This window comes from Chiloscyllium punctatum, chromosome 14 (assembly GCF_047496795.1).
Source record: "Chiloscyllium punctatum isolate Juve2018m chromosome 14, sChiPun1.3, whole genome shotgun sequence".
Taxonomy (NCBI): domain Eukaryota; kingdom Metazoa; phylum Chordata; class Chondrichthyes; order Orectolobiformes; family Hemiscylliidae; genus Chiloscyllium; species Chiloscyllium punctatum.
This window is the reverse complement of record NC_092752.1, coordinates 42,195,084-42,210,786: the sequence shown is the minus strand read 5'-3', so window position 1 is coordinate 42,210,786 and position 15,703 is coordinate 42,195,084. Positions and strand designations below refer to the sequence as shown.

The 15,703-nt window shown below is 41.1% G+C and overlaps 1 protein-coding gene across 1 annotated transcript in view; it reads left to right on the top strand.

Annotated features, from left to right (window-relative positions):
* rxfp1 (relaxin family peptide receptor 1) overlaps positions 1-15,703 on the top strand; it is a 113,498-nt gene that overhangs the window by 51,207 nt on the left and 46,588 nt on the right. Inside the window, exons 11-12 of the mRNA XM_072584262.1 lie at positions 1,807-1,878; positions 5,864-5,935. Coding sequence (XP_072440363.1) covers positions 1,807-1,878; positions 5,864-5,935 — 144 coding nt within the window. The remainder of the gene's footprint in view (positions 1-1,806; positions 1,879-5,863; positions 5,936-15,703) is intronic.

Sequence of the window (15,703 nt, the reverse complement as noted above, 5' to 3'; positions counted from 1 at the left end):
GGGAAAACGAGAGGCCGGATATAAAACTAAACCCCTGTGTATTTAGTTGACAGCTAGCACTCAAGCAGCAAGGTGTGAGAAAGGATTACTTCTGGACAGGCGACATACCATTCATTCCTGGTTGGTAGGGTACCATGGGGACACTGCTTGAAGCAAAGAACATATAACTGCAACTGGAGCAGTAAAGGTCAACTGGAAGACCAGTCAGTTAGCTCAATTGGTCGGACAGCTGATTTGTAATTCAGAGTGACATCAACAGCATGCATTCAATTCCCACATCAGCTGAAGTTACCCTGAAGGATTCCCCTGCTTAACATCTCATTGTTTGTCTGAGGTGTTGTGACTTCAGGAACCACCATCACTTGCCTGTCTCTCTCAAATGAGAAAGCAACCCTATGGTCCAGTAGGATGATAGTGACTTTAACTATTTCTCCTATGCCTCAGTTAATAGTTTCAACAGAGAGTTAGTGACTATTTCTTTACCAAGTATCCCTTATTACTGATGTGCCATTGCTGAGGCTGTCTGCTCATATGAACAGCAATGGCCCCATTGCCTGAAGATGAATGACAGCAAAATGGAAACCTACCGCACTCCTGAAGGAACTGCTCATGATAGTCACATGACAGCTGTGTGCACAATCTTGAAACTACATGTACAGCTAGAAATGTCTGATCGTTTCTAGATCAGACTGCCCCCTCAATTCTGGGATAATATCAACTATTCCCACTGTCTGCTCAACTTTGCCTACCCAATAACTGCAACTGCTTCTATCACCTGGAGTGATACTTCGGAGCAGATAATCAGTGACTCCACAGTTTAACAAAGTCTCACTATATGTTCTTCTTCATTTTACACTGGAACAGTAGGAGGACCTGTTTCCCATCAGGCCCTTCAGTCTGATCTGAGAACTTCTCAGCATTGGGGTGTCCTACCCAGAGCCTCACCATGAATATTTCCATCCTCAACCTGTGGTCTGGAGACTTCTCTGTATTGTCACATCTATATTCCTGGAGCTTTATGCTATAACTGTGCACTTTTCTTCAGTCAGCTTGGACTTCACTCTATTGGTCTCAATGATTCTTCCATCATCTGCCCTCTATTACCCTCTACTTGCAGGACCTTACAATTGACCTTCCCTCTATAACCCTAGGTCTTCCAATAATTATGTTTCACCTCCCATTTGTAGATATTGCCTTCCCTGTATAATCTAGTTTCCTTGGTTTGCCCTCAACAAGTCCTCATAGGTCTGTGATAACCCACTCTCCCTTCCTCAATTAACATGCACCAATTCCCCTCATACTTCCACCACCCAATCTCAACATATAAATTCCTAACAAAGAAGAAACTCCTTATTTTATGTAATCTACATTGATCTACACTCCTTTAAATATGTGATTATAACATACAAAGATCAATTTTCCAGTGTTACACAAATGATCAATATTTCAGAGGGAACTTGTGAATTAAGTCATGTAACAATATATAAGAAAAGTAATTGACAAAGTTTAATTAGTCATGTTCAGGAATGATGACCACTTGGCGAAGTAAAATGGTAATAAAAAAATGGAGAGTAAGAAAACAGTGCTAGTACGTTCTTGGCTACTTTACAAAAAAAGTACAACTCAGCCCTGTTTTTCTATTTCTGTTTCGCATATTAAACCGAGATTATTGATTAGATGCTGCAAGTTTGGTTCAAAAAAATTATTTCTAAATACTTTGGGGAAGTGAGGAACTTCAGGATTATGTAATAATGTTTTCTGAATTCTGTCAATTTGCAATGAAATATTGCATAATCTCTACCCTAGGGATTTGGAAGGCAATCAAATTGAGTCTGTGAAGAATGGAACTTTTATGCATTGCAGCCGGTTAACTGTACTGTAAGTAAAATGATCAGAGAAATTTTTAGTCAGATCACATCTGTCATGTAAAATGTTTCATTCTTGTTCATTAAGCATTCACCTTAATGAATTTAGCTTTAATTTCTGAATTCAATTCTTTAATTTAAAATCATTGCAAGATATCAAACTACTAATTTTCAAGAATCTTAAACGATCAAATTTTCAAATCCCAATTCTTTGCTAGAGCTATCAGAATCTCACCAGCTATTCTATCTTCCCATTATAATAAGGTGAGCTGAGTTAAGTTTTGAGGAAAAATTTCAGACATTTGATGTCAACCTTCTTGAGTGCTAATGGACCAGCAGTTATCCAGAAAAGTGGGGAGTATTCCATCATGATCCTGATTTGTACCCTGTCGATGGTTGACAGGTTTTGAGGAGTCAGGAAGTGAATTATTCGCTGTACAATTCCTAGCCTCTGACTTGCTGTATTTATGTAGTTAATTCAGTTCAGTTTCTGGTCAATGATCAGTTTCACAATGGTAATGGCATTCTCATTGACTGTCAAGGGGCAATAGTTAGATTCTTTCTTGTTGGAGATGTTCTTTGCCGATTTGTGGCACTAATGTTACCAGTCACTTGTCAGCCAAAGCCTGGATGTTGTCTGCATCTTACTGCATTTATATTCCAGCATCAATTCAAGCCTGGGTGCCTGTCTGTGTGGAGTTTGCACATTCTCCCTGTGTCTGTGTGGGTTTCCTCCAGGTGCTCCGGTTTCCTCCCACAATCCAAAGATGTGCAGATCAGGTGAATTGGCCGTGCTAAATTGTCCACAGTGTTCAGGGATGTGTTGGTTGAATGCATTAGTCAGGGCTTAAATGGAGGGGGCATGAGTCTCAGTGGGTTACTCTTTGGATTGGGCCACATGCCCAAAATGTCGATTCTCCCGCTTCTCGGATGTTACCTGATCTGCTGTGATTTTCCAGCATTACACTCTTGACTCTGATCTCCATCATCTGCACTCCTCACTTTCTTCTCCTCGTTGGGCCTGTTTCCACTCTAGGGATTCAATGATTCTGTACATGGTCAGCCTCAGTATCTGAAGAGTTGCAAATGATGCTAAACATTTTACAATCACCATTAAACATCCCCTGATCTTATGATTGAGGAAGGTCATTGAGGAAGCAACTGAAGGTGTTTGGGCCTGTAACACCACCCTGAACAACTCTTCCAGAGATTTCCCAGTGTTGATGGCTGACATCGAACAAACACAACTGTTTTCCTTTGACCTAGGTATGATTTCAACCATTGGAGAGTTTATCCTGATTCCCATTGACTCTGTTTTTTCTAGGGTTCCTTGATGCTACACTCAGTTGAATGTGGCCTTGATGTCAAGTGCAGGCAGTTTCACCTCATCTCTGGAATTCAGCTTTTTTGTCTGTGTTTGAACCAAAGCAAAAGTGAGATCAGGAACTGTGTAGCTCCTGGAACCTAAACTGAGCATCACTGAGCAGGTTATTGCTGAGCAAGTGCTGCTTGACAGCATTGTTGATAAATTCCATCACTTTACTGATGATCAAGATCAGACTAATGGGCCAGGTCGGATTTGTCCTGCTTTTTGTGTACAGGACATACTAGGCAATTTTCCACATTGGCTACAACATTACCCAACAATGTGTAGCTATACTGCAACAGTTTTGCTAGGACCATGGCTTGTTCTGGAGAAGAAGGCTTCAGTACTGTTGCTGGAATATTGTCAGGGCATATAGACTTCGCAGTATCCAATGCCTTCAGCTGTTTCATATCACATGGAATTGGCTGAAGACTGGCATCTGTGGAGGAGGCAAAAATCGATCATACACTTGGCAGTTCTGGCTGAAAATGGATGCAAACACTTTGGTCTCAATTAATGCACGAGTGCGCCTTCATTGAAGATTGAGGTATTTGAGGAGTTTCATCTTCCATTGAATTATGTAGTAGTCATTCAGAACTGGATGTGGCAGTTTGATAGATCTTAGATCTGATCCTTGAGTTATGGAATTGCTTGACTCAATCTATTGCTGTTTTTGCTACTTGGCAAATTAGGTAGACCTGGGTTGTAGCTTCACCAAGTTGATACCTCATTTTATGCTTGATGTTCATGGTAGATTGAGGATATGCCAGGCTGTGAGGTTACAGATTGTGCTGGACTACAATTCTGCTGCTGCTGATGGCCCACAGCACCTCCTGGATGCCCAGTCTTGAGTTGTTAGATATGTTTGAAATCTGTCCCATTCATCACCCTATGCATTATCACAATGGAGGGTATCTTCAGTGTGAAGACATGACTTTGTCTCCACAAGGACTGTGTGGTGACCAGCCCTGCCGATACTTTCATGGACTAGATGCACCTGCGGCAGACAGATTGGTGAAGATGAGAGCAAATATGTTTTGCTGGCTTGTTAGTTATCTCACCACCTGCTACAGACCTCAATCTATCTTTTAGTACTTGACTAGATCAGTTAGTGGTGGTGTTGCTAAGCCACTCTTAGTGATAGAGATTGAAATCCCATACCTGGAATACATTTCATCCATTTTCATCCTGAGATCATCCAAGTGGAGTTCAACATGGAGGTGTTAGCGAGTTTTGAGAAGAGGTGTACTGACTCATCAAATCATTGGGGGTGGTATGTGCTGATCAGAAAGTTTCCTTATGCATGTTTATCCTGATGCCATAAGACTCCCTGGGTCTGGAGTCAATATTGAGGACAACTCTGGGCCACTCCCTCTTGACTTTATATCACTGAGGCACGACCTCCACAGGTCTGTAGTGGAATTGGACATAGTCAAGGTCAGTGATAGTGTGTGTATGACAGGCTGTTGCTTGACTAGTCTGTAAAACAGCTGCTCTCCCAATTTTAGCAATATGTTAAGAATATTTTGCAGGGTCGGTAGGGTGTTGGAATTTGCCATTGTCATTTCTGGTACCCAGATCAGTGCCAGATATGCATCTGGTTTCATTTCCTTGAGGGTTTTTTGCAGTTTTTCAAAGTAATTGCTATGATCTGGAAGCACAAATAAGACTAAGTCCTTCCTGTGATTTGCTTTTGCAACAATTGACTAAAGTTTCATAGACATGGTAAAACTTTTAATGCCAGCATTTTAAAATTCCTTTCCATCATCTACGATGATTGGGTTCAAACCCTGGTACCCAGAACATTACTTGAATCCCTGGTGTATTAGTTCAATGGCAGTGCCTTTACTTTAACAAAGACTGTAAATATAATCATTTCTTATATTACTGCTGTGGCTTTTAGTTTTACATTTTTACGCAGCTCTTAATAAAAAAGAAACTACATTATGTTTTGATTTTTTTTATCAATAACTTGCTGCTAAATTTGTTTACTGGCATTTAATTTTCTATCTGAATTTGAATTTATCTTGTTACATTACCATAGTGTGAGCTTTATTTCAACTTATCTGAGAATTAAACATTTCTACCTCCAGCTCTATAAGCCCACTTTGTACAATCTCTATTTTATTTACTTTCGTTGAAGATCCAAGTTGATTGTTGCAATTGATTGATTTTTTTGTGTTAACCAACATTTACGTATTTAAAATCTAAACAAATGTGAAGTCAAAAGTAGAAAATGATAGAAATGCTCAGCACAAGGCAGAGTTCCCGACTGGATAAATAACTGTGATTCGGAGATGCCGGTGAACAAAGTTAAAAATCACACAACACCAGGTTATAGTCCAACAGGTTTAATTGGAAGCACACTAGCTTTCAGAGCGACGCTCCTTCATCACCTGATGAAGGAGCGTCGCTCCGAAAGCTAGTGTGCTTCCAATTAAACCTGTTGGACTATAACCTGGTGTTGTGTGATTTTTAACTGGATAAATAACTATTCTTCTAAACTGGGAAGATAGCCCAGCCAATGATCAATTTTGGATCTTGTAATTGCTGATAGATCAATATTTTTCTGTTTTTCTATTTATCTTTTACAGCAATGCTTTCACCAATCTAACACTTGCATTATTTTCAGGGTTCTCCGCAGGAATAAAATCAGCTCTATACAGGAAAGTGCTTTTGCGCCATTACAAAGGCTAGGAGAAATGTAAGTGTTCCTGGGATTAAAACATGTATTAAATTTAGAAAATGCAACAAAATGGGAGCAATGGCTGGACTGTCTGAAAATTCTAAGAACCATGGCAAAATTTGGATGTTCTTTCCCAGTTCTCAGCTAAATTAATAGGTTCAATCATTTGTTACAGTTTAAGGGCTGAAGAAAACTATCGTTTTAGCTGTTCTTCAAATATTTCTCCAAAATATTTAAAGTCTATGGTATTAACGGAATTTTAATCCAATCCAAGTTAGCTTCATGAGGGATGCAGTCTTGTAAGCAGTTAGTGGGCGGCATGGTGGCACAGTGGTTAGCACTGCTGCCGCACAGCGCCAGAGACCCGGGTTCAATTCCTGCTCAGGCGACTCTCTGTGTGGAGTTTGCACATTCTCCCCGTGTATGCGTGGGTTTCCTCCGGGTGCTCCGGTTTCCTCCCACATTCCAAAGATGTGCAGGTCAGGTGAATTGGCAATGCTAAATTGCCCGTAGTGTTAGGTAAGGGGTAGATGTAGGGGTATGGGTGGGTTGCGCTTCGGCGGGGCGGTGTGGACTTGTTGGGCTGATGGGCCTGTTTCCACACTGTAAGTAATCTAATCTAATCTAAAAAGAGTTGAGGAGCTATGACTAAGGATATACTGTTGCACCATGTGAAATATGGAGGAATTATGATTTCTGGGTAATTAGGCTTTGGACTGTTTATGCCTGATTCCCAAGAGATGCTACAGGCATTCTGCTCCATTTTAGCAGCTGGGTTTCAATAATATAGTAAGCTGCATGTTTAAAATAAGCAGCATCTAGAGACAGCAGTCCACATTCTGCTAGGTTAACATGAAGTGGCCTTGTGTTATCCAGCTTGTAAACAATTACACTGTTGGATTAAGGGGGTGTGGCAGGGTTGTGTATACATGGGACAGGAGCAAACACAGAATTTCAGTGCCTATTTTCTGTTGGCGTCCACAATTTCCCATAGAAGCCTCTGCTTACTTCCCACTAGGTTTTACTGAGTAAACCCTCCAAAATGACTTGCCGCTAAGTTGGTAATTATTGTAATTAAATGTTGATGTACACAATGCAATCACATGTATAGTGGCCTGGATTATAAATTCCCATTCTGTTTAATGTCTGCCTGTTGGCTAAAGTTAAAATTCCACACTGGGATGAGAAATTCACGCTGGAATTTTGTCAATGCATTGAAGATGGGCTGCAAGAGCCCTGAGACAGGTAGGAAAATGTCAATAAATGGTGTCACGAGAGAAGTCTAACATATTTCTGGATATTTCCAGAGGCAGGTAGGCTGGCAAGAGGAGGCTCCTTTTAATGTAAGGAACAGCAATTCAGCCAGTTTAATAGGTAATCAGTGGCAACTAGTAGCTTTTTTTTTTCAATTTTGTGAAAAATGCAGGAGAACCAGGGAGCTTCTAAACTTGCTAGAAATATGGAAGCAGAAGAGAGCAACAGGTCTGTCTTGGCTGTGGTCTGCAGGCTTGAAGTGTAGTATAGCCTTACAGAGAGACCGATGATGAGTAAATAACGGCAGCAATGATCAGGAGGCATGGCAGAGGCATTCTGATTGAATGTACTGTCTACCTTGGCTCTTGAGTATACAGAGAAAGATAGAGTGGGAGCCTCTGAGAAGTGGTTGTCAACTTTCTAATACTGTATTATTGTCAATTCATGACACCATTTGTGGCTTAAACAAAAATGTTTAACAATTTATTAAAAATAGAATAACTAGCAGTGTAAAATGAAACAAGATACTCTAATTGGTCTACACTTTAAACCCAAACATCTTTGTTTTCAGCCCAATTGACACAGAAGATAGGCACAAGTAAACATAATTAAAGGATAAATAAAAGAAAAAGAAGAGTGGCTGTCTTGATGTGTTGTTCCACAGGTGTAGATAATGGTTTCTTGGTTGATTTTCTGAAGATGTTGGTCAGGGTCACCTTTACAGACAAGACTTAATGCTTATAACTTAGCTTCTATGTTCTGATCTTCTAAGAACTGCTCATTGGGGGTTAGACAGGGAGTTTTCAAATCTTGATGTTGTAACACCAACAGCCAGCTTCCTTTTCTCAGTAAACACTGTCCAAAACCAATTCACACACTGACTACTCCATCAATAACTTGACTGTCTCCTGCATAAGGTCCCACTTAGCTTTCAACACAGATTGGTTAACAAGATTGGATCACGTGGAATACAGGCAAAACCCAGCCATTTGGATACAAAATTGGCTCGAAGGTAGGAAACCGAGGGCAGTGATGGAGGAATGCTTTTCAGACTGGAGGCCTGTGACGAGGGGTATGCCATAGGAATCAGTGCTTTTTGTCATCTATATAAATTACTTGGATGTGAATATAGGAGGTATGGTTAGTAAATTTGCAGTGACGCTAAAATTGGTAGTATAGTGGACAGCGAAGAATGTTTTAGATTAGATTACTGACAGTGTGGAAACAGGCCCTTCGGCCCAACAAGTCCACACCGCCCCGCCGAAGCGCAACTCACCCATACCCCTACATTTACCCCTTACCTAACACTACGGACAATTTAGCATGGCCAATTCACCTGACCTGCACATCTTTGGACTGTGGGAGGAAACCGGAGCACCCGGAGGAAACCCACACAGACACGGGGAGAATGTGCAAACTCCACACAGTCAGTCGCCTGAGGCGGGAATTGAACCCAGGTCTCTAGCGCTGTGAGGCAGCAGTGCTAACCACATGTTGTCTCAGAGTACAATGGGATCTTGATCTGATGGGCTGAGAAGTGGCAGATGGAGTTTAATCTTGATAAGTGTGAGGTGCTACATTTTGTTAGGGCAGATCAAGGCAAGACTTAAATACTTAATGGTAAGTTCCTGGGGAGTGTTGCTGAACAAAGGGACCTGAGAATACAGGTTTATTGTTCCTTGAAACTGGGGTCACAGGTAGACAAGGTAGAAAAGAAGGCATTTAGTACACTTGTCTTCATTGGTTAGTGCATTGAGTATAAGAGTTGGGAGGTCATGTTGTGGCTGTACAGGACATTGGCTAGGCCACTTTTGGAATACAGTGTAATTCTCGTCGCCTTTGCTATAGGAAGGATGTTGTGAAACTTGAAAGAGTTCAGAAAATGTTTCAAGGATTTTGCCAGGGTTTGGAGGGTTTGAGCTATAGGGAAAGGCTGAATAGGCTGAGGCTATTTTCTCTGGAGCATCGGAGGATAAAGGGTGACCTCATGGAGGATTATGGAGAGGCATGGATTGAGTGAATAGTCTTTTTCCCAGGGTAGGCAAGTCCAAAATTAGAGGGGATACATTTAAGGTGAGAGTGGAAAGATTTAAAAGGGACCTGAGGGGCAACCTTTTCATGCAGAGAGTGGTGCGTGTATGGAATGAGCTGCCAGAAGAAGTGGTGGAGGCTGGTACAATTACGACATTTAAAAAGCATCTGCATGGGCATATGAATTTGGAAGGGTTTGGAGGGATATGGATCAAATGCTGGCAAATGTGATTAGATTAATTTAGGATATCTGGTCAGTATGGACAAGTTGGACCGAAAGGTCTTTCTCTGTGCTGTACATCCCTGTGACTCTAGAGTCTTCTGCATCTGCTTGAACATAAGGTTGAAACCAATTCCCAAGTACTGACCTCATTAATAACCCATTTCTGTTACCTATTTAAACATAATGCTCTTCCCTGGTGATGAAGTGTCTGCAGAACCTTTTAATCAGAACCAACCTGCAATTAACCTCCTGGCCTGGCCACACGAGTAAAGAAAAGCTTGTTTGATCTGCTTGTCTTTTTACGTAACTTGTTATCTCCAGTTCAAAAGTCATCTTTGGCTCACAGTTTCCAGTTTACAGCTCTGAATCAAAATTGATAAAAGAATAAAATTAAAATAGTGGAAGTTCAGCAAGGGCTTGAACACTATTAGGCTCAGTCACTCCAGCTCTAAGATCAGCAATGAGGAGGGTTATCACAAGGGGAGAGAGCTACAACCACCAGAACTGGAATTGCAATAGCAAGGTAGAGAGGTGCAAGTGACTAGCATGTTGTGTGCACAAAAGGGTTTACCATCTGAGATTCTGCTTCCTGAAAATGTCCAAACACCAGTATAAATGAAGGCTATTCTCCTCCAGATAGAGAATTTATCTGAGACACCCTAATGGAAAGAAACTGACTGCATTTGGGAGTGGTGGACACCTGGTTCCTATTTTGTTATCGGCCTCCTGGTGTTGATTTCTGTGGCTCATGATTATTCCTGGGATTTTCTGGAGGTATCCAAGCCTGTGGCTCATTGCTATATCAAGATGGTCACATCAGTGCCTTCTTTAAGAGTGCAGGCCAACATTTGGAATTTCACCCAATTAGGCCAGTGTGGCTAAAAGGGCCTTCAGGTTCAGGGCCACTGTTGGCTTACCCCAGATGTAGGAACCACCAGCTCAATGGGTTTTGCCGTCGTTTTTTTCCATAGATTAGGCATCAGTCTCCATCAACAGAGAGATCTCCCACTCTCTCAATCTACCACTGGTCTGTGACTACCACAGATGGACCCTTCAGGTCAGTACAATGTTCCCAGGAGTTCTCTCACTTGTATAATGAGTTGTTCCAAATGAGTTTTCAGGTCCATTACACACCTTCAAAGATGAATTCTGGGGTTGAGGTCAATCCTGCCGAAGTCATGACTCCTTAAGAACCATGTGCTTTTTTAGTGTTTTTAAATACCGTGGATTGAAATTAGAAAGAGGTATTTGAAAAGGCTAGTGTTTAAAAGGGTGAGTGCAGTGTTGTAAGCAAGTATTCTGATACCACGACGGGCAGCATGTAAACAACTGTTTGAACAAGGAGTAATTACAGTTTGAGTTGCAGGTGAGTTGGAGCTGAGGAGATATATAGATGCAGCTTTTGCTGGCACTAAGAAGTTGATTGATCCATGGACTAGTAACTGTTTGTTGATTACAGAGACCTTTCTGCCTATCAATAACTGTGCTATTGGTTCTCAGGCAACCGAATAGCTTTGAGCTGGGAACAAGTTACAAACAGATAAAAGAGAGAAAGAAGAGTTCAGTTCTTTCCCAGTTCAGAAGTGGGCTCTCTGTTCACTGCAATCAAAATACATTATAAACCTGAAGAAAAACAGCCAACTGTTGATGTAACCTGTGACTTTTAACTGATCAGTCAGATACTTATTAAACTCTTACCAACCAGTGAAAGTATCTATAGAAAGGCAACTGAAGCAATGTTCTGGCCAATAGAAGAGTAATAAAGATCATTTCAACAATAGATCCTGTGAACAAAAACTACTGAACAGTCTTCTTCCAGTCATTATCTTTTTAATCCTGTCTATTTGCCTGTCTTTGTAAGTGTGTGAATTGGAATTTATACATGGTTTAGAGTTTTAATTAGCAATATTATGTGCAAATTGCTTATAATTGTTTACCTGTAGCTAGAGTCTAATTATTTGTAATAAATGGTGATCCTTGTTAAATACAGAAACCTTCTCAATTCTTTCCATCTATCTGAGTCTGACGGCAAAATCGTAAATTCGAGAACTTTGCATATTACTTTAAAATCTTCTAACTTTTGTGACAACTCCAGGAATAGCTGGGCTTTATTTCCAGTGCACTAGCCAAATGTGACAAGCACTGTGTAGAACCACAGCCTAGATGCAGAGGAGTTAGACAACAGCTGCAAGTAACCATTGAATAGGCCAAAGGAGTGCTGAAGGTGTAACTCAGATAGATCACATTGAGACTGTCAGTATATTCCACTGAGATTTGTGCATATTTTCATGCTCTGCCCAACCTAATACTACAAAGAGGTGAAACTTTAAACAATGATGACATCCTGGACCATGATACCTCCTTTGAGGTTGAGGATTTTGGGAGATGGTGACCCGGAAGACTCCTTGGTAATACAGACAAGGCATAATGAGATATGCACAAGGGGCCATCACACAACTCTCTAATATTTTGGTAAGTTTCACATGAGTTTTCTTTATAATTAACTGAAAGTTCCACCTTTCATTGAATATCCTTACCATCTGCTTGGACCTCTCAGAACATGAAACATGGGAAATGCATTGACATCATGTGGTGTGATTCATCTCATCATATCCTTTGTAAGTGTCATCAATCTATTCATGGCCCACTAGTGGCTGAATAAGCAAATGATTCACTTTGTGATGCAGTATATTAAAATTTATTAAAAACAAATTTAACATTAAGCTGATATTTAAATGTATAATATAACCCTATGAAACCCAAGTGCAACTGTGTTGATTTCCTTGTGAGTTTTGTAGGTGCTTGTGCATTTAAGGTGTAGGTTTGCTCGCTGAGCTGTGGGTTTGATATCCAGATGTTTCATTACTTGGCTAGGTAACATCATCAGTGCCGATCTCCAAGTGAAGCGAAGCTGTTGTCTCCTGCTTTCTATTTATATGTTTGTCCTGGATGGGGTTCCTGGGGTTTGTGGTGATGTCATTTCCTGTTCATTTTCTGAGGGTATCTAGATCTGTGTGTGTGTGTGTGTTTGTTTATGGCGTTGTGGTTGGAGTGCCAGACCTCTCGGAATTCTCTGGCATGTCTTTGCTTAGCCTGTCCCAGGATAGATGTGTTGTCCCAGTCGAATTGGTGGTTTTTTTCCTCCATGTGTAGGTCTATGAGGGAGAGAGGGTCGTGTCTTTTTGTGGCTAGCTGGTGTTCGTGTATCCTGGTGGCTAACTTTTTTCCTGTTTGTCCTACGTAGCATTTGTGGCAGTCCTTGCATGGAATTTTGTCGATGACGTTGGTTTTGTCCATGGGTTGTACTGGGTCTTTTAAGTTTGTTAGTTTTTGTTTGAGAGTGTTGGTGGGTTTGTGTACTACTAGGATTCCGAGGGGTCTTTATAGTCTGGCTGTCACGTGCTTGCGCATGTTGTTCCCCCTGAGCTTTCAGCTAAGCAGGAGACAGACAGACCAGTCTGAAAGCTCTGGCAGTTATCATCTGGTTGGATTGTAATAGTTAAAGATATCAGTTCTCCATATTTCTTCTCTTTAGACATATCAATTTGTACTGTCTCTCACCCATCAGTCCTGCATAAACATACATTGGTAGTAATCTACCCTAAGTATTTATCATGGTGCTATAGGGATATCTTCTGCATGTAGACTTTGAGTACTGGCAATGCCAAACTCAACTCATGAACTACAAACCGACTAAAATGATTTTTATGATTTTTTAATAGATATTTTTATTTAAGAAAGAAAAAAATTTAAGATATTTTTACAAAATTACAAAAATAGTACAAACAGCACCAATATAAAATTAAATAATAAAGGAAGAAAGCAAACTAACTACTAATCTATTCTACATACAACCAGAACATAAAATAGGATATCATACATTATTAACAGTAAACAACAGGCAATTAAATAAGTAGATACATGTTCAAAATAGATTTACATCGAGTCATAATAAAACCCATACTTATACGGGATTTCTCCTCCCAGGGGCCCCGAACCAGCCAGAACCATTACCATGGCTAAGTAAAAGCCCTGGACAGTATGGCCGAAATATCTGTGTTGATGTAGTTCAAAAAGGGCTGCCATGTTTTATAAAATAATTCAATTTTTTTGGTGCACCATATTCGTATGGAAGTCAAGGGGGATGTATTCCATGAATATCCTGTGCCAGTTTGAAAATCCTGGGGGACTTTTGGATACTACCTCAATGGTATCAAATTAGGTAAAGGGGCTGTTCAGAGAGATCTGGGTGTTCTTGTCCACCAGTCAATGAAGGCAAGCATGCAGGTACAGCAGGTCGTGAAGAAGGCTAATAGCATGCTGGCCTTCATAACAAGAGGGATTGAGTATAGAAGCAAAGAGGTGCTTCTGCAGCTGTACAGGGCCCTGGTGAGACCACACCTGGAGTACTGTGTACAGTTCTGGTCTCCAAATTTGAGGAAAGACATTCTGGCTATTGAGGGAGTGCAGCGTAGGTTCACGAGGTCAATTCCTGGAATGGCAGGATTGCCTTACACGGAAAGACTGAAGCGACTGGGCTTGTATACCCTTGAGTTTAGAAGACTGAGAGGGGATCTGATTGAAACGTATAGGATTATGAAAGGACTGGACACTCTGGCAGGAGGGAACATATTTCCGTTGATGGGGGAATGCCAAACCAGAGGACACAACTTAAAAATACGGGGTAGACCATTTAGGACAGAGATGAGGAGAAACTACTTCACCCAGAGAGTGGTGGCTGTGTGGAATGCTCTGCCCCAGAGGGCAGTGGAGGCCCAGTCTCTGGATTCATTTAAGAAAGAATTGGATAGAGCTCTTAAAGATAGTGGAGTCAAGGGGTATGGAGATAAGGCTGGAACAGGATACTGATTAGGAATGATCAGCCATGATCATATTGAATGGCGGTGCAGGCTCGAAGGGCAGAATGGCCTACTCCTGCATCTATTGTCTATTGTCTACCCAACTTACTAAAATACTTTTCCTCGCACAAAAGGAAAGGATAATAAATAATTTCCTCTCGTATGCGTCCAGAGAGTTTTGGAGAAACTCCAAAATTTGGAGAGCCCAAAAGTATGACATTGGATCCGATCCAATCTCTGTTCCCCCAAATCTCTGTCAAGGCATTTGCTACTCTGTCCCAATACCTACGGATCTTATGGCATGTCCACAGACAATTCATGAGTGTGCCAACTTTGATTTTGCATTTAGTACACATTGGGGATGCTCCTGCCTTGAATTTTGCGAGTCGTTCAGGTGCCATGTGAGCCCTGTGAAGTATCTTTAATTGAGTAGCCTGGATTCTGTTACAAATAGAGATCTTCCTGGCATTTTCCCAGACATCTTCCCACATTTCCAAGGGAATTTCCAACCCTAATTCTTGATTCCAGATTTTATATAACCGTTCCATGTCCTTCAATACTTTATTGTATAATGAATGGTAAAGTGTACTGACTGAGGGTGGCCCCATCGGCCAAAGTACTCTCCTTTCCCTATCCGATTTATAAGGATTGACTATCGGTGTGGTCTTCTTTTGTATAAAGTCTCGTATTTGAAAATACTGAAAGAGGTCCCTGCGAGACAGTCCAAACTTCTGGCGCAGCTGTTCAAAGGACATCATGAGCTCCCCATCGAACAGGTCTCCCAAACAGGAGGTACCTCTGGACCTCCAAGTTTTGAATGTAGTATCGGTCAGCCCTGGCTGGAATCCCAATGTTCCCACTATGGGGGTATAAGAGGAGGTTTTGTGCAGGTTACCCTCATCTTATCGCATTTTCCTCCAGGCTTTGATTGTATTTAGTACAATAAGGTTTTTACAATAGTCCGTAATAACTCTCATCTTGTCCATAGATAATAGATTGATGAGGGGACATTTAGCTTGGGAGGTCTCAATATCCAGCCAGATTGATTGTGGGTCACAAGAGACCCAGTCAGCTACGTAAGATAATAGAGAGCTCAATTGGTACCTCCTGAGATCTGGAAAGTCCAGTCGTCCCCTTATTTGTGGAAGCTGCAGCTTTTCTAATTTGATAAGGGGCCGTCTATGATTCCAAATAAAGGAGCTGAGCCAACTGTAAAGCTTACGCAACACCTGTCTCAGCAACATCAAGGGGAGCATTCTCATAGGGTATAGAAGACAAGGTAGAATATTCATCTTAACTAAGGCTACTCTGCCTCCCCAGCGTTGAAGGTCCTGCCTTATTTTCTCTAATAAGTGTGCGTAATTGGCTTTATACAACTGACCAAATACTGGGGTAATAAAAATACCTAAGTACAGAAAA